Raw genomic sequence first — 19,638 nt, forward strand, 5'->3', positions numbered from 1 at the left:
ACACACACACACCACTTCTTTATCCATTCCTCTATTGGCGGACACTTGGGCTGCTTCCATAATTTGGTTATTGTAAATAATGCTGCAGTAAACATAGGGGTACATTTATCTTTTTGAATTAGTATTTTCACTTTCTTTGCGTAAACACCTAGTAGTGGAATTACCGGATCACATGGTAGTTCTATTTTTAATTTTTTGAAGAACCTCTATAGTATTTTCCACAGTTTACATTCCCACCAACTGTGCCTAAGGGTTCCTTTTCCTCCATATCCTCAACAACACCTGTTGTTTCTTCTGGTTTTGATTTTAGTCATTCTAACAGGTGTGAGGTAGTATCTCATTGTGGTTTTGATTTGCATTTCCCTGAGGATGAGTGACTTTGAGTATGTTTCCATGTGTCTGCAGGCCACCTGGATGTCTTCTTTGGAGAAATGTCTATGTCTTCTGTCATCTGGCAGTATCTTTTCAAAGATACTGTCTTTTCAAAGTCTTTTCAAAGCCTCTTTTTATAATGAAATCTCAGACTTGTAGTAAAATTAATTGAAACAAACAAACAAGACCTTAATGCTGGTCACTTCAGCATTCTTCTTCTTACTTTAGTATTTTATCTTATTCTTTTTAAACTTTTTTTGTTTATTTATTTTTGCGAGGGAGACAGTGTAAACGGGGAAGGGGGAGAGAGAGGTGGAGACACAGAATTGGAAGCAGGCTCCAGGCTCTGAGCTGTCAACACAGAGCCTGACGTGGGGCTCGAACTCACAAACTGTGAGATCATGACCTGAGTCAAAGTCAGATGCTTAACCAACTGAGCCACCCAGGTGCCCCGTTACTTTGGTATTTTAGGTGTCACAGTCTTTCAGAGATCAATCAGCATTGCAGCTGACTCTCAATAAGACCTTCCAGTGTGCAGTGTTTCCTGGTTCACCACACCTTCCCTGACTGACTGGTTTATTCATTCCAACCCACACTGTCCGTGTCTCCCAGACCACACAGCTGGGAATGTGGAGATCAAGAAGGCACGGTTCCTTCCTCCAGGAGACTAAAATCCACTAAGAGGGACAATGAGCTCTGTGATAATAGGAGCAAAGCTCAATTAATTCTAACCAAAGGCACTGTAGAAAATTTCACAAAAGAGACAGCTTTTGATTAATTCTGTGGCACTGGAGAGAGTGTCACCATAGGGACAGCATTTGGGCTGGGCTTTGAGGCACTGGTTACTTCTAACAGGTAGTGAAGAGAAGGACGTTTCAGGTTGCGTGTACAGTGTCAGGAGGTACAGGGGAGCAAGGTGGATAATTAACTCACACTTCTCAAATGTGGGGAAAAAAAGGCAGCTTTTTGACCTTTCTCGCAAAAAAGATCATGCGTCAAAGTGTGAAAATTTTTCAATTACCAACTAACAGCAGCTCAATCTAGTCCTGTTTCTAATTTCTTCTCACCTTAGTTGACCTTGCATCATGGAGGAGAAAAGGGCCCTTGCGTCCATGCTGGCTGGCCTCTGCCATGAAGTGCTTGGCCCAATCAACCCCTGGACTGGTGTTTGCCGAGATGCAACAGACTCCATGGTTCTTTTGGTAAATCCGTGGTCCTGCCTTTGGCCTCCAGTAGCAAAACTCTCCCACCTGGTGACCTCTGTGTCCAGATCTAAAGTCTGTGCTGGTCCTATAATAAACCCCGTATCCCCCTTGTCTTACAGAGGCTCCATGTCCTTGTCTCAGGCTGCCAGTCTCTTGGGTGACTGTGGTAGAAAGCTGACCAGTGTGTTACACACCATGGTCACACTCACTGACAGCAAAGGAGGGTTCTCTTATGCCCAGTGGCTGCCAACACTTGTCATGATCCAACTTTCTAAGGTTTGCCAATCTGATGGGTATAAAATTCTTTCTCAGTGTTGTTTTAATTTCTATTTCTCCAATCACCAATATGTTTGAGCACCTTTAAACACTTGTAGCTTCAGAATTTCATCTTCTATGAATTGCTTGTCATCTGTTTTTCTACTGGATTTTATTTCTTCTCATCTGTTGTCAGATCTTGGTTTGCTAAGAATTCTTAGCATCAACAGGTGTTCTTCTTTATCAAGAGCTTTTCTGTATCTATTTAGATAATCCCGTGATTGACAAAATTACAAAATGACATTTGTACATACGATTTGTGATAGTGAAATTCTGGAAACAACTCACATATTTTTCAATAAGACATTGATCAAATGAAGTATGGTAGATCCATACCATGGAATAATAAGTAACCATTAAAAAGATGAAGAAGTTCTTTGTGAACTAATAGGGAGAGATTCCCAAAATATATTGCTGAGTCAGAAAGAAAAATCAAGTGCAGAAGAGTATGTATAGCAACTAACAATTGTCCAAAAGATGGGGTGGGGAGAGACCATGTGCATATTTACTTGCATATGCATAAAAGAATTTGGAAGGACACGCAAAAGGTTTTCATAGACATCTGGAGCAACAGAAGGTTGACTCCCTGGCTCTGTGTGACCCAATCACATCTGAGGGAGGATTGCATCTGGAACCAGGAATACCCCTGTGAATAGCATAGAATAGCACCTCATTATTGAAGTGGGGTGGGGGTAGGGAGCACTTTGCGATGACACCATGTCAGGAGCTATCGAAGGACATGGGATATTGATCTTGCAAAATTTAAAAACATTGGACAGTCTTCAATGACTTGAAGGGTTTTCACATGGAAGAGATATTTTCTGAATGGCAGCATTATTGTGTCAGGCAAGGTCCTATGTATAGAAGCCTCGGAAAGACAGACTGGTACTTAAAATGATTAAAAAAAAAAAAACTAAAACAAAAAACCACCTCTCTAATGGTCATACTGTTCCAAGAGGAACATGGTCACTTCATACACTGTATGATTCCCTCTATATGAAGCTCAAGAATGAGCAAAACTAATTCATGGAGATAGAAGGCAGCATAATGGTTACCCTAGGGAGACACCAGATGGGAGGAGATATGAGGCAGACTTCTGAGAAGCTGCGTAGTGTTTTCAAGGATAATTGTTTACACATGTAAAGATTCACCTTATATATATTTGTGATAGGCCCCCCAGAGTTGCTTATATCCTAATCCTCAGAGCTTGTGAATGTTAGGCACCATGGCAAAGGGGAATTTAGGTTCCAGATAGAATTAAGGTTTCTATTCAGCTGCCCTTAAAATAGGGAGAGCAGCCTTAATTATCCAGATGGGCCCAATGTAGTCACAAGGATCCTTAAATGTAGAAGACAGAGAAGAGGTCAGAGTGATGCAACGTTTGAAGAACTTACCCAGCTGTTGCTGGCTTTAAAGACAGAAGAAAAAAGCCAGGAGCCAAGGAATCTGGGCAGCCAAGTCAGAAAGGGCAAGAAAACAGATTCTTTCTGAAACCTCCAGGAAGGAGAACAGCCCTGCTGACACCTTAATTTTAGCCAAGTGTGACCCATTTAGGACTTCTGAACAACAGAACTGTAAGATAATAAATCTGTGTGGTTTAAAAAAATTTTTTTAAATTTTTTAATGTTTATTTATTTTTGAGAGACAGAGACAGAGTGCAGGCAGGGAGGGACAGAGAGAGAGAGGGAGACAGAATCCAAAGCAGGCTCTTAGCTCTGAGCTGTCAGCACAGAGCCAGACATGGGGCTCTAACCCACGAACCGTGAGATCGTGACCTGAGCCAAAGTTGGACGCTCAACCGACTGAGCCACCCAGGTGCCCCTAAAAATTTTTTAATGTTTATTTTTAAGAGAGACAGAGACAGAACACGAGTGGGGGGAGGGGCAGAGAGAGAGGGAGACACAGAATCTGAAACAGGCTCCAGGCTCTAAGCTGTCAGCGCAGAGCCTGATACGGGGCTCGAACTCACTAACGGCAAAACCATGACCTGAGCTGAAGTCAGATACTTAACCGGCTGAGCCTCCCAGGTGTCCGAATCTGTGTTGTTTTAAGTCTCTAAATTTGTGGTAATTTGCTAAAGAACCTACAGAACACTACCACGATGCTTACCTCAAGAAAATATTTTTGTAGAGACCAAGAGAGTGTCCTAGTGGACGGGGGAGAATCTGGAATAGGCACAGCTGCCCCTGTGTAAACGATGAAGAACGTGTTCGTGGAACACCTCAGTAAGTACAGGGTTCCCCTTCCACCGCTGACTCACCAAGGAAACAGCCTTGATCGCCTATTCTTTGTGAAAACAAGTTTGCCTGTGAGCAGCCTTGCCCTTTGCTGCAGGTCCTGTGCTTAACAATTTTGGGAAACCTCTCAGATATTCATCACTAAGAAAGGTTCAAAAGGCCTATGCAGGTGCTGAGTTGGCAGAGACCCCACGGAAGGAAGTGGCTACTGTGGACTGAATGTTTGTGTCCCCTCATGTCCCCAAATTCACATGTTGAAGCCTAGTTCCCCATGTGATGGTGTTAGGAGGTCGGGGCCTTTGGTAGGTGAGTAGTACATGAGGGTAGAATCTCCTCAAATAGGACCAGTGCCCTTGTAAGAAGAGACCAGAGAGCTTGCTTCTCTCTCCCTCAACCTCATGAGGACACAGTGAAAAGGCCACACATGGAAACCAGGAAGAGGACGCTCATCAGGAACCACATCGGACGGCACCCTGATCTCAGACTTCCAGTCTCCAGAACTGTGAGAAACAAATTTCTGTTCTTTAAGCCATCTGTGGTATTTTGTTAAAACAGGATTTTTGGTGTTAGGACTTTAGGATCTAGGCTGGACTCGATCAGGGCCTCTTCCTTCATGAGCCACATCAGCCTCACCGGGCACTTGTTAGCAATACAATTCTCAAGTGTTACCGCAGGCGTTCTGAGCCAGAGGCTCTGTAGTGGGGGCTGGGAGGCTGGGTCTCCGTAAGCACTGCGGTGATGAGGATCCATTCTCAAGTTTGAGGACCGCTGCACGACTGACCTTTAAGGAGACTTCCAGAAGTGAGATTTTACAATTTCCCATGCCCTGGTGGCCACTTTCCACTTGTTGTCAAACTCTTCTGCTACCCCATCTCCACTAGCTGTCTCCACCTCCTACTTGTCTCCCCGCCTTCGCCTTCGGATGCTTGCTACCACCCCACGCCCTACCCCTTGTTGAAACCCCTCCCTCTGCGGTGTCTGCAACAAAGCCCCTCCCACAAACAACTCTTCCCTGAAAGACTGACTCTCATCACCCTCCTGGGCCCTATCTCTGACTCAAACTCCAATAGCCTGATTGTTGATAAAGATTGAAAGAGGTCTCCACTGGATATCTAACAATTTCCTAAATTTAACATCCCCAAACAGACTTGTTACCGGGACCAGCATCCTATCCTTTTGGAGCATGGTGACCTTGTTAGTCACTTGGGCTCGTGTGGGGTCAAGTGAGGGAAGCAGTGAGATTGCCCCAAGCAGGACTGTAGAGAAGGGGCTATGTCAGGGAGAGACCAGGAAGGGAAGATTAATTTCAGGGGAAGGAGTGAGTAGGAGCAGTGTGGGTGGCAAGTTAGGGTTTGTGTTCCAGAAGGGAAGGGCCACGAGCACTAAGGAAGGATCAGAGGAGTCTCCTCCAAGGGCAGTAGCTCCCAGGAAAAAGGCTGCAGGAGCCGCACCCCAGAGAGCCAGCTGTGTCCCTCACTTCGCCCCCCCAACCTCAGATGTAATTGGGAAGCACTAGCCCACCCAGCGTGGCAAAGTGGAGAGGCAGAGCCAGGGAGGTCCAAGGAGCACTCAAAAGGAGGCCTTAGATTCAAATAGAGCCATGACCTTGCTTTAAACTGGCTCCATGGGTCTCACGACGGCCAGATGAGTAGCAGTTGAGGCCTTGGTGGCCAGACTCCTGCGGCTTGGAAGTCCAGGGTTGAATCCCTGCTAAGGATGAGGCCACAGAGTAAAGCACTTGAAGAGCTCATGGGGGCACTCATAGATCTGGGTGCCCCAAACACAGAGGGCATCTTCTATGAGGGTGGTTCTAAATTATCATCCCAGGTGAAAAGCACCAGAATTACCCTAGAAAGTTCCTTAGGAAGGCATCGCATTAGAGACAGTGCAGCTAGAGAAGTAAGTAGGCAGTAACCTTGCAAGGTGACACAGAAATTGTGATATTGTGATATGAAAAGAAATATATATATTTGGTCTTTTTCTCTGGTTCCTAGCTCTTGAGACCCCTGTAATTTCCTGAATGATAGGGGTGAGAAGAGCATCTTTTTTGTTCATCACAAACCTCCACCAAACACTCTGAGTTTATGCTAATGAGGAGACTTTTGGTGGATGCCTACATAGCTTCAGGATGGGGGCTGCTTATCAGGGGAACCAACCTTGTGATTAGAGTGTTGGAAGTTCCAGCCCCACCCTCCAACCTCTGGGGAGAGGCGGGCACTGGAGACTGAGGTAATCACCAATAGCCAATGATTTCATCAATTATGCCTATGGAATGGAACCTCTATAAAACCCTAAACAACAGGGTTTAGTGAGTTTCCAGGATAGCAAACACATCCACATGCAGGGAAGATGGCATACCCCAACTCCATGCGACAGAGGCCCCCGTGCTCAGGACTCTAGTTCTTATACTGCCTACCTCTTCATCTGGCTGATCGTCTGTGTCTTTTATAATCTACTTTATAATGAACCAGCAATAGTAAAGTATTCCCCTGAGCTCTATGAGCCATTATAGCAAACTACCAAGCCTACGGAGGGTGTGTGGGAACTCCTGATTTTGTAGCCAAGTCAGACAAGTGCAGGTGGCTTGGGGACGACTTGCGTTTGGTGCCTGAAGTGGAGGGGCAGTCTTGTGAGGGAAAGAATGAATCTGTGCAGTTATTTCAAATCAGAAGGTCATATAGTTCAAAATAGCTGAGAGATGCCACATGTTAGAGGAGAGGAGTTAAAGTGGGTTCTGGATAGATGGATGAAGCAGGGCAACATGGAGCAGGGGCGTTGGGAACAGATGCTCATAGGCAGAAACAAGCACGGGTGTGCAGGGACAGAAAGCGTTCTAGCAGGGAAGAGTCCTCGTCAGGGGTAGCAGGGAGAAGACTGTGGAGGTCTTGGGACCCAGCAGGGAGAAGCAGGGGCTGCATTTCCTCTTGAAGAATATGGGGAGCCTGCAGTTTCTGAGGGAGCAGCACATGGAAGCGATGTTTCCAGGAAGTGAACCTGGCCGTGAGTGGGGTGGGAACCACGGTGTTGCTGTAAGCAGTACTTCCAAACTTCTCACCTTTGTTGCCCCCTAAAGTGAAAATTCTAGTGGAATTTAAGGTTTTAGTTAATTTTAACTTAAATAAAATACTAAGGAAAAAGACTTTGTCAGGGAGGACTGAGTTTTGGAGGGCCACAAACCACAATAACGTCTGAGACTTTTTTCACCTCCCAAGAGCATATTGAGAATGGGTGGTGTAAGGGGATGAGGGAGGGGAAGGAGGGGGCAGATCTGAGTGAGAGTTTAATGGGTGAATTGATTCAAGCTGGTTGACTTGGAGGAGAAGGAGGGCAAACCCAGCCCAGCTCAACACCTTCCAGCCTGAGTTGCCCAAGAAAAAGCAGACAGAAAATCGGCAGGCTCATGAAGTGAAGCTGGACACGTTGGGTTTGCAGTTACCTCAAGGAAACATATGAGTCAATGCTGCATACCTTCTCTGCTGAATTCAGCCCTTTGCTGTGTGGATTTAACACAGGAAGTGTTCTGTTCTAGAAACTGATATGGGGAAGGTGCTTTTGGCCCAGATGTTGTCCCAACCTGCCCCTGGTCAAAGGCTGGGTTCAGTCTTCGGGTCTCTCTGAGTCACTCAGTCTCAACCCACCCAGTGCTGACCTCGAGGTTTGCCCTTCTGGGCCCACTCTCCTCCCTGGTGCCAGGTGCCAGGAGGTGACGTCTATGGACAGCAACAACATTTGCGGGTCAACCTCTAGGCAAGAGCACAACCAGAGACCCATATGCCATATGTGTATCTGAAGGTTATAAATCAAACAAAGATACTGCAAAATTACAGATAGCCTATCCTACCTCTTTGATAAATGCACCTTCACGACAATCCTGAAGGTTAAGTCCAACTTCAGAACTCTCAGACTCCTCAGAATTCTAGGCAGGCATGTGACAGGGCAAGGAGAGCACACCTCAGCCCCTGAACTGCTTTTCTTTTCCTACCCACAGTAGGATGATGACACTCCATCCCTCCTATACCTCCCCTGTATACAATTTGCATTAAATATCAACATTGTGCTAGTGGGAATGTAAAAAGTACAGCTGCTGTAGAAGAAAGTGTGGAGGTTCCTCAAAAAATTAAACTGAACTACCCTATGATCCAGCAATTCCACTTCTGAATATACCCCAAAGAATTAAAATCAGGATCTCAAACAGGTATCTGTACACTTATGGTCGTGGAAGCATAATTCATAATTTCCTAAGGGTGGAAACAACCCAATGTTGTTGATGAATGGATAAACCATTCACTAACTGATGAATGGATAAACCAAATGTGATCTATGCATTCAGTGGAATATTATTAAAAAGGAAGGGAATGCTGATCTATGTTACAACATGGGTGAAGCTTGAGGACATTATGTTAAAAGAAATAAGCCAGATTGATGATGACTCCCTCCTCAACTGCATTCTTTTAAAGCTGCACAAACTTGAGTGAGAACTCACTACCGTCAGTCTCATCAGTGCTGGCAAGATGGCAGAATTCATACGGCATCAAAGTTGTCCTGCAAGAGCTCTGGGGCCTAATGATGTCTAAAGAAAACATGAGACTCCCTCAGTCGCCCAAAGGACAGTGTTACAGCAATTAATCAAAAAGAAAAACCACAGGCCCTCTCCCTCCCTGCCATTCAATTTAAGCAGTCCTCAGTTTCCACACAAGTAAATTTTCTAGATGTGCCTTGTAGACCTCAAAGTACTGGGAAGGAAGCTCCCATTCGAAGGCAATTTATCTTAAGATACTGTAAACGATACTAATTTTTTGTCTTCTTGAAATATACAAATTGTGCTATAATAAAGATAAATAAGTAAATAAAAATAAACAAAATAAGCCTGTCACAAAAGCCAGTCAAAAACGGTATGATTCCACCTACACGAGGTACCGAGAGTGGTCAGATTCCTAGAGACAGAACATAGAATGGTGGTTGCCAGGGGCTGGGGAAAAAGGAAAGAGCTGGAGTTGACTTTTTAATGGGGACAGGGTTTCAGTTTGGGAAGATGAAAACATTCTGGAGATGGGTGGGGGTGATGGTTGTATAACTATGCCACTGACCTGTACAGTTACAAATGGTTAACATAGTCAATTTTATGTTCTATGTATTTTACCACAATTTCTTAAAAACTAAATATTAAAAAAACCCTGCATTGCAGCATATCTCCTAACAAATGGAGGAGACACCCCAGGTCTTTGGAGTTTCCTCTAACCAGGACGCACTACTGAATCAGGCAGCTGGGAGCTTAGGCAAGGTATTTTTGTTTCAACTGATCCCTGGGATTATTAGGAAGCTGCTAGATTTTTTAATCTGTTCTCTTTCCAGGCTGAAAAGGTCACCATGGGGTATCTAGCCTCAGATAAATTCTTCTTTATCAACTACTTTTAAACATCAGTCCTCAGGAAGCCCCTCTTATAGAAATAAAATAGGAAGAGAGGACAGGAATAAGACATAACTTCACAACATCTTTGTTCAAATGACCTGCTTAGTATGCGTGGGTGCTAAGCCGGGAAGGGAGTCAGGAGGGGCGAGCATGAGGGCAGGTTGGGCCCAGGCTCTGCTTCTTACCAGGCTCCTGGCACAGGACTGCCAACAAGTAAGAAGTTACTTGCACAGAGTCTGTTACTTGCATAGTCACCTATGTCTGCCAGTCTCCTTCCTCAGAGATCTGCCTGCCACCTGGGCAGTGTCCCCTGCCCAAGGATAGGGTGCTGGATGGAATGGAGACCCTCAGGAGTACCTGCAGGGAAAGCTTCTTGGGTCTAACCCTTGTTCAGATACTCCCAGAGGTTACAGATGATAAGAGTCATTAGGGGCACCTGGGCAGCTCAGTGGGGTAAGCGTCTGACTTTGGCTCAGGTCATGATCTCATGGTTTGTGGGTTTGAGCCTTGTGTCAGGCTCTGTGCTGACAGATGGGAGCCTGGAGCCTGCTTGGGTTCTCTCTCTCTCTCTCTCTCTCTCTCTCTCTCTCTCTGCCCCTCCCCCACTCATGCTCTCTTTCTGTCTCTCAAAAACAAAACATTAAAAGAAGAAAAATGTTTAAGTACATTAAAATATTTTCAGGGGTCCCTAAGAATATCATTGTGATCCTTTAACACTATGCCTACTCTGCCTGATGGGTATGTCAGCCCTGCACTGAGGGACATACAAGTAGAAAGTACAAGAAAAGACACTCTGCCAGGAGGGAGGGCCTAACCTCAGCAGGAGTGTGACCTGACCCAGTGAGTTCACCTCTCTAGGCCTCAGTTTCCCCATCTGGGAAAAATGATAGTATCTACATCACAGAGCTGTCCTGAGGACTGAAATAAGATCCTGTATGTACATACCTTGATTAGAATGGTCCCTGGTGCAGAAAAACCAGTATCAAAGTGCTGTCATTAATGCCATTGTGTATTGTTGTCCTAGCCACTTAACTGACACTCTACCAGAAAGGCAAGGTGGATCTTCCTTGTGAAGCTATTTTAGAGTGGCTTATTTAGGAAAACTTTATTTTCATAAAATTCCTTGTGGGCATTATCATGGTGAGCCCTGGGGGAGCTGGTAACCTCCTGACCTGAGCCAGTGATGAACAACATTCCTGGGCAGGAAGAAGGCACATGGGACCATAATCTGCCTCCTACTTTTCTCTTCCTGCTCTGCAGGTGTCAGAGCTCAGGGAACTGAGTGAGAGGCTTTGCGGCCTTTTAAAATGCAAAGGCCCCTGGGATGAATTAATGTCTAATCCCATAACAGTCACACAAGAGGCAGGCCTGACAGCTGGGTTTTTCTAAAGGGACTTGAATCCTTATGTGTCAAGGGCTTTACATACATTATCTCCTTTAATCCTGACAACAACCCCAGATGTAGGGATTACAATTCCCATTTTGCAAACCAGCAAACAGAGGCTCAGAGAGGATCTGTGACTTGCCTGCAGGTCACCCCTACAGCCCCAGGGCCCTAAGAGAAGATCTGGAAATGAAGATAAAGGGAAAGGGAAGCCAGCTTGCCCAGGTCTGCCTTGGCCAGTACCTGTTGGCTGAAATGCACCAGAGCTCAGTTTCCCAAGTATACAAGTTGCGGGGGGGGGGGGGGGGGGGGGGGCGGGCGGGGCACATCTTGCACATTCTGCTATTCTTACCCCACTCCCCACCTGTTGAGAGCAGATGGCTCCTTTCCTGGCCTTCCTGTGGCATTTCTCCAATTCCTAGAAAGAAAGGACGGCCACCAGCCTGGCCACCCGTCCCTGACTGCAAAGCAGCAAAGCTCCTTAGGGGCCAAGTTTATGAGGGGACTCATCATGGGTTAAATTGTTGTTGCTGCATTGAAAGGCAGGTGGCCCTCAAAACCCCAAATTCCCAGCTAATCACTGGGAATGGTGGCTGACCCAGGGGAGCCATTTTGTGTCCAGATGCTCCAGGCTGGCTCATGTTTTAGGAAAAGAAAGCTGGCAGCAGCAAGGCAGGTCCACTCTGGTCGTAGACATCTTAACCATTAGCAACACTTCAGCCAACAGCCTTCTTAGCTCATTTCCTTCCAACTCTTCTCTCCTTGAGGAAATGAGAGACTTCGGAAGCCGATTTGGGCTTATCTGACTGTGAGTGGGAAAACTGGGGCCCCGAGGGAGGGTTGTGCCTGAGGGAACAGGACAGGGCAGTAGGCAGCCCCTGGGGACTCAGTCCTACCTCCAAAGGCGGGCCTCATGGAGAAATCATGGTCCTCCACTCTAAGAAGTGGCTGAGGTTTTCCCTTGTGGATTTTGGTCACGTCGAGGTTCTTCTTATATAGGTGACTGCAAAGACAAGCAAGAGATGTTTTCCCAATGACCCACAAAGGCATATGGGGAGATTACTCCCTATAGGAGCTACCTGTTAGACATCTCTTCTCCATCCACCAAAGGCTACACACACACACCCCCCTCCTGACCCACCCTGTCCTCCCCAGGCCCTCATAGTCAGTCCTGAGAACCAGACCCTTGCAGAGCCTTCGTAAGGTAATGATTGGATGACAGCAGTTGGGTTGAATGGTGGAGGATTATATATATATATTTCTTTTTAAACATTTCTCTTATGTTACTATAATACTGGTTTTGTGATGGGGGTGCCTGGAGGCTCAGTCGGTTAAGCATCTGACTCTTGATTTTGGTTCAGGTCATGATCTCATGGTTCATGAGTGCAAACCCTGCATTGGGCTCTGTGCTGATGGCACAGAGCCTGCTTGGGATTTTCTCTCTCCCTCTCTCTCTGCCCCTCCCCTGCTCTCTTTCTCTCTCAAAGTAAATAAACATTAAAAAAAAGTTTTTTTAATGTTTATTTATTTTTGAGACAGAGAGAGACAGAGCATGAACAGGGGAGGGTCAGAGAAAGAGGGAGACACAGGATCTGAAACAGGCTCCAGGCTCTGAGCAGTCAGCACAGAGCCCGACGCGGGGCTCGAACCCACGGACCGCGAGATCATGACCTGAGCCAAAGTCGGACGCTTAACCGACTGAGCCACCCAGGCGTCCCAATAAACATTTTTTAAAAGAGTTAAAAAAAAAGAATTCTAAGATTTTTAAAAAAGGAGAGAGTAGGGGAGGGAGAGAGGAAGGAAGGGAGGGAGGAAGGAAGGAAAGAAGGATGGATGGATTTGGGTCTAACAAGATGTGAGATCTAATTCCTTTTTTTTTTTTTCTATGAACGTTTTTTATTTTTATTTTTTAAATATAATTTATTGTCAAGTCAGCTAACATACAGTGTATGCAGTGTGCTCTTGGCTTCGGGAGTAGATTCCCATGATTTATCACTTACATACAACATCCAGTGCTCATCCCAACAAGTACCCTCCTCATCGCCCATCACCCATTTTCCCCCTCCCCTCTTCTCACCATCAACCTTCAGTTCGTTCTCTATATTCAAGAGTCCCTTATGGTTTGCCTCCCTCTCTGAAACTATTTTTTCCCCTTCCCCCATGGTCTTGTAAGTTTGTGAGATCTAATTCTTGACAGAAGAAACTAAACAGCCTTATAAGAAGTCAGCGTTTTGTGTAGGATATTTAAGGATTTTAGAAGTAAATGAAGGGATTTTGTTTTGAATGTTTGTTGTTCATTTATATATACATCCTTATTTTATTCTCAGTATTCTTATCACACTTCATGTTTTTTAGAGAAATAGGCATATTTCCTGTTTAAACTCTATAAGAGGGAAGTAACATGTTTCCTCTTTTGAGGTTCTGTTCTTTGACACATCTTTCTGTGAAATCCTCATTAACTTTCATTCTCTATCAGCTCTGCCCAGATAGTGCAATTTGATGGAGTTCTAAAGCTGGGCTGATCGATAAAGTAGCCACTAGCCACTAGCCACATGTGGCTGTTTAAGTCAATTACAATGAAATAAAATTAATGTTCAGTTCTTTAGTTCTACTAGTCATACTTAGGTGCTTAATAGCCACATGAGGCTGGTGGTTACTATATTGGATAGTCCAGATCTATAACTTTTCCTCGGTCTCAAAAAGTTTTATTCTGCAGTGCTGGCCTAAAGGTTAGTCTGCCCCGACTTCCCTCCCCACCCAAGAAGCAGATTCCCCTATAAGCTGGGGCTTCCCACCTTACAGCCCAGGAGCCACCTGGAGCTCCAGACCTCCCAACTATTCTCTGAAGTCCACCTGGAGCTTCTCAGGGAGAAGGTGAAAACAGGGAGGGGGCAACTCGGGAGCAGGAGCAGTAGTAGTATTTTCACTCATAGGTTCTTAGAATACTTGGGGGTTGGGCAGAGGTGCCTGACCCTCTTCCCAGAGCCCTTGACCTCTGCCCTCAATCACCCTCGCCCCAACTTCCTCAGCATCTCCCTCGTCCATGGCTTATTCTCGTCAGCCTTCAAACCGGGTTCAAGTCTCTCCCACCTTGACCCTTAAGCAGAATATCTGTCTAGACCGCATGTCCTTCTCGTGCAAAATGTATTAAACAGTGGCAGCAGTACAGGTGTGGCAGTTATATTCATCTTTAAACTTTTTCTTTAAAATAAAACTCTTTCCCCCTCCTAATAAATGATCCTCCACACAGAGAGCTGTGTGTCACCCACTGCTGCCACCCCTCACTCAAGTCCGCCCTGCCCCACTTGTGCTTGACCCGAGGCCCTGCAGGCACTCTTGCTGGGTGCTGGCTTCTCTGCCACACGGAGGGCCATGCCTCTGCTAGAAACCTGGTCTTTCCGGACCCGGCATTGGGTTCTCCTCCTATCACTCTGACGGTTCCTTCTCAATCTCCACTGCAGTCTCCCCCTCGTCCTCAGCCCATCCCTTAACTGCTAGTGTCCCCAGAGCCCTGTCCCAGCTGCCCTCTCTTCTCCCTCTACACCCTGTTTGGCAGGCTCGCCTATAGCTGTGGCTTCAATTGTCATTAACGTGTTGAGGATTCCTAAATCTGTACCCCCTGCTCTAGACCTTTTATCCAACTGTCTAATTATCCCCAGTGGCTATCCTGTAGGCACTGAAACTCAACATACTCATGGGGAGCCTGGGTGGCTCAGTCAGTTAAGCGTCCGATTCTTGGCTTCTGCTCAGGTCATGATCTCACAGTTCATGGGTTCAAGCCCCACATCGGGCTCTGTGCTGACAGTACAGATCCTGCTTGGGATTCTCTCTCTCCCCCTCTCTTTGCCCCTTCCCTGCTTGCACTCTCTGTTTCTCTCTCTCTGTCTCTCTCCCTGTCAAAATAAATAAACTTTAAGTATGAAATAAATTCAACAGACCCATAGTTTGGTTTAAGACACACCAGTTTTGACGTGAAAAGAGGAGTGGCTGAAAGAGGAGTGGGCATTCAATAAAAGGGAAAGAGAAGGGCGAGGCACTGAAATGGACAGAGTGGGGCTGCAGGGGCACCTTAGGGACCAGGCCGGGCAGAGCCTTGAAGATCACGTTAAGAATTTTGTCTTTATCCAAAAGGCAACAGGAAAACATGGAAGGTAAGCAGTTGGAGGAAGAAGCCATGATCAGAGTTGCTTTTAGACAAGTCAATTGGAGAGAAGTCTTCCTCCTGGTTAGCTGGAATATGGAACCCAGTTCAGTCCCCTTGAAGCATGGTGGTCACCGTCAGGGTGCCTCCATGGAGCTTCCACTCTCACAGTCTCTGCCCCAAGCCTGGCTCCAGAAGTCAAGAGGCACCGGGCCCAGTGCCTGCTCAGCGACTGTGTGACAGGCCACATTCGACACCCCAGAAAAGACACCCCAGAAAGGTAGAGGAAGAGCTCAGCCGAAGGGGTTAGCAGATCACAGACATTAAATTGTGAGTGCAACGGGCACACTACCCCTCTGTCTCACATGGAGCAAATCCCGGCTGGCCAACAGTTTCCATTTCCATTTAGAGAGGCGGATTAGGGAACAGAAGTCCCAGAACTCCAGCACCCTGGCAGGACAGAGGAGACTGGAATGCCTATGCCATTGGTGAGTCTTTTTTTTTTTTTTTTTTTTTTTAAGGAACCAGTTATTTGATAAGTCAGGCCACTAGTATCTCCAGCCTTGAGCTATTTGTGTGAGCCAGATGCCCTCAATTCATCCTTTCAGCTCCTGGATGCCTTGGACCGAAGACTTCAGACTCCAGGGGTCATACCCTGAGTCCCAGCCCCATATGGGGCAGCCAGAACCTCCACAGGACCTCAAACCAGCCTTGGGTGGGGAGAGAAGACTGATGTGCTCGCTACACCTTCAAGAAGCAGGGCTAGCGCCACTGTGTTGAAGTTTATTTGGTAACAATAATTGCAGTCAAAATGACTACGCCTGTATGAATCACCCCCTCTCTGTGCAGACCCCGAGCTCTAGTTACCCCATCATCCCAGTGGGGAAGGTCTCAAAATCACCCCTTTTTCAGTGGGAGAAATGAGGTTCAGAAAGATTGGGAAACACAGCCATGGCCAGAGAGCCACAGAACCAGGGCCTGAACCTGGATTCCCTGACTTCCTGGCACCACTTCCTTCCCAGGCCTCTGGGGAGGATGAAGGTCACTGGGCAGCAGGAAAGCAAAACTGCTCCTGGGCCCAGCAGAACTTGAGCCACGATGCAGACCAAGAGAAGGACAGCCAAGGGCAGGCAGTACCAAGGGGGGCAGCAAATAGGAGAGGAAATATGGAAGGGGCCCCCCAGCTCTGAGACCAGGAGGAACCAGAGAGTGTTATCCAGGGAGAGCCCAGACCTCAGAGCCTAGAGCGAGCTGCATTTTCAGATCTCCGGGGAAAAGGGCCTCTCCTGTAGGAAAGCAATCATGTGGTCAGGTGGCCAACTTAGGTAGCACGCAGAGAGGAGTTGGGAGAAAGCTGGGAGGCTGAAAGGCAGGGAGAAGAGAACAAATCAAATAGCTAAGAGAAAACAGGTTCGGGTGGCAGCAATTCAATAAACAGGGACACAAAAGATCAGAAAGCCAGAAGTTTTTGAAAAGGTAGCTCCTGAGCAGAATAATTGTTTTGTAAGGGTGCCTTGGCCACAGTGATATGGAAGGTATATAGGTTAGAAGAGATCCTAACAGCAGTGTGTAGGGGTGTGTGTGATTGTATGTGTGAATGTGACCATATATCTTACATGTGAAGGGATGATTGTGTGTGTGAGACTGTGAAATCCTATGTATGGTATGTGGTATGTGTGTGTATGACAGTGTGGGGTTGCAGGGTGGGGGACACAGGACTTCAAAGAAAAGAAGTGACCCTACAGAGATAAGTGAAGTAAAGTTTCAGGTCATTTTGGGGCTCTTGGGTGGCTCAGTCAGTTAAGTATCCAACTTTGGCTCAGGTCATGATGTGGTTCATGAGTTCAAGCCCCACATCAGGCTCTCTGCTGTCAGCACAGAGCTTTTGCTCTCGTTCTCTCTCTCTCTCAAAAATAAATAAACATTAAAAAAAATTTAGAAAGGCCTAGAACCATGTTTCCTGATATGACATTTTCTCTATCTTTTTTCCCAGCCCCTCTGCAATAATTATTTTATATTTGTTCAATGTGTACATTCATCTTTTCTTCCACCTTAGTATCTCATGGGATGGATTTCAAGAAACTCCCCTTACCCCTACGGGTCAGATTCAATCTGTCCCCAAGCTCATGCAGGTGTCTGGGAATGACTGCGGGTCTTCTGGGGAGTGACAGATGTGACAGCCCAGGCTGCTGAGTAGGATCCCTGAGGATCCCTGAGGGGCTTGTGCTGAACCCTAGCACCATTCTTAGGGAATAGACCATTCCATATAACGCTTTTCCTCCAGGCTGGGTAAATCAGGAAACCTACATTCTAGTCCTGTGGAGTCACTAGCCAGCTGTGTGAATTACCCACGCCTGAGAGCTGACTTTTCAGCATCCGTAAATGAGTCCGTGCTTCCCAATATGTGCTCTGTAAACTATGACTCCCACAAGATAGTCCAAAAAAGTGGGTTGGTTTTTTGTTTTGTTTTGTTTTGTTGAGAAACTGCATAATTTATTTTTCCCTTCAAGATTCAGAATGTCTATTTGCATAATAAATGTTCTAGAAGCTCTGCTATAGAGACATCTGTTTAAAATCGTCTGAACCAGAGCTTCCCAAGTTTCTTTGACCCTGAGGTCCCCTTTCACACAATACCTATTCACATGTCACAGAATTAGAATGCAGAATAATTGCTGGCTCACGTGACCCCTGAGGTTCCTTCCAGTCCAAAAGCCTGTGATCCTGGCAAGATAACCAGGGCAAGACTTCCAGAGCAGTGCCTCTTTCCCGGCATCATGGACAAGTTTTATCTGTTTGCTTTCTACCTGGGTAGCATCAGGCCCTGCAGAGCACATATATCCCCCAGGGAGCAGTCTCCAAAGCCAGCACACCCCTGGGGTGTTTAAGATGGTCCGCTGGGACACAGAAGATAGAGATTGTAACTCTTACTGACAGTTTTTATCTAAAAATAAGGAAGCAATCATTTTACTTTAGTATATATGCTTATAACAGTACGTGTATATAATTTATAAGTAAATATACATATAGGTACAATTTCAAAAAATTGTCAGCGATAACAGTGCCTAATTAAAAATAAAAACCAGTGACCTAGAAACTGTGTCTCAAGATATTATTTTATATTCATAATCACTAGTTTACACAACGCTTAGTAGAATGGAAAACAGGTATAGCATCTCACATGTGGTGTTTATATCTTAGCTGCTTGCTCTTTTCTTCTGAATAGTCATGTCTACATCAGGCCTGGAGTATCATTTTTTGTACATCAGTTCAAACAAACTTAATAGGGAACTTTGATTTGTAATGTAATGATTTTGATTGCCTCACCAGTATCTTGGAAATGTTTCCATTACATCGTGAAATGGCAATTCCTGTTGTCCACACATGTATTCCTGATAACCTAGCAAATTTCAAATACCTTTTGAAGATTCAAAACAGTGAAATGAAACCCGATACCATTATAAAGTTGTTCCCAAATACTTTTTTTTTTTAAATGTTTATTTAGTTTGAAAGAGAAAGAGCACAAGCGGGGGAGGGCTAGAGAGAAGGGGAGACAGAATCCCAAGCAGGCTCAGCACCATCAGCACAGAGCCCAGTGTGGAGCTTGAACCCATGAACTGTGAGATCACGACCGTGCCAAGATCAAGAGTTGGACACTTAACCGGCTGCACCCTCCCACGTGCCCCCCAATCAAATAATTTAAAGGGGACAATTTCCATTTACAATGTTTTCTTAGTAGTTCAAACTAAATTCCTATATACAGGCCCCTCTCCAAAGTACTTGAGTGCAATCACTCAGCAGGCCACCTATGGTCCCTACAGGATGTAATCCTGAGAAACAAAGCAGCACAATCGGAGAAGTACAGGATATTTGACCCACAAAATCTTCAACTACCTGCCTTAAGTCAAAATGCTTGGGCAGAACACAGGTACTAGAAGAAAATGCTCGACCGAGTCTAGCTTTGCTCTTTCGTGGCTTGTGACACTATAGCATATTTGTACCCCGAGAGAGGCTGTTTTCAGTGAGGTGGTGGCCCTGTCTACCTCCGGCTGGAAATAGATTAATAGAAACGAGGTAACCCCTGGCCCTCCTGGGAGCCATCCCACTATGCGGCTGCTGCTGCTGCTGCTGCTGCTGCTGCTGCAAGTGACCTCCCTCCCCCCTCTTCCCCCCACGACTTTACCTTGGCTTGGGCATTTCCAGCTGCCCTGTCCATCTCCTCCTCTTGGGCTTTCTGCTCTCCACAAGAGCCGCCAGGCAAAACAAGAACAAAATGAGTCTTGTGAAATAAGGCATTCTGTGACTGTCTACGATACCAGAAGCTGCTCGCCAGTAACCTGCAGCGGGGCAGACCCCCCTGGGCTGAACCATTGATTCAGTCTGTCGCTTTGTGATGGTACTTTTCCGAGGGGCTGCGAGGGCATGACTGGCCAGACTGATTTTTCCGATTCAGTATTTGATAGTGAAGCTTGACCCACCCCACCTCCCACCCCTCAGGCGTGACACAAACACCAAGGCTTTGCCCTCCCTGCTGCCTAATGATTGGCCATTAGTCAACAAGTTTGTCCTCCTGTGAA

General features: G+C 46.1%; 1 protein-coding gene and 1 non-coding gene across 2 annotated transcripts in view; one reads left to right on the top strand and one right to left on the bottom strand.

Moving 5' to 3' along the window:
- Nucleotides 1-19,372, bottom strand: part of LOC125937947 (gamma-aminobutyric acid receptor subunit rho-2) — a 40,694-nt gene extending 21,322 nt beyond the window's left edge. The window contains exons 1-2 of the mRNA XM_049652913.1: nt 19,245-19,372; nt 11,820-11,926 (exon numbers count right to left, since the gene is read on the bottom strand). Of these exons, the coding sequence (XP_049508870.1) occupies nt 11,820-11,926; nt 19,245-19,357 (220 nt within the window). The 5' untranslated portion in view covers nt 19,358-19,372. The remainder of the gene's footprint in view (nt 1-11,819; nt 11,927-19,244) is intronic.
- On the top strand, nt 8,546-8,634 carry LOC125939210 (small nucleolar RNA SNORD116). Its single transcript, XR_007462963.1, has one exon. It is a non-coding gene; the product is annotated as a small nucleolar RNA SNORD116 (small nucleolar RNA).
- Nucleotides 19,373-19,638: the final 266 nt, after the last annotated feature.

This window comes from Panthera uncia (genome assembly GCF_023721935.1).
Source record: "Panthera uncia isolate 11264 chromosome B2 unlocalized genomic scaffold, Puncia_PCG_1.0 HiC_scaffold_24, whole genome shotgun sequence".
Taxonomy (NCBI): Eukaryota; Metazoa; Chordata; class Mammalia; order Carnivora; family Felidae; genus Panthera; species Panthera uncia.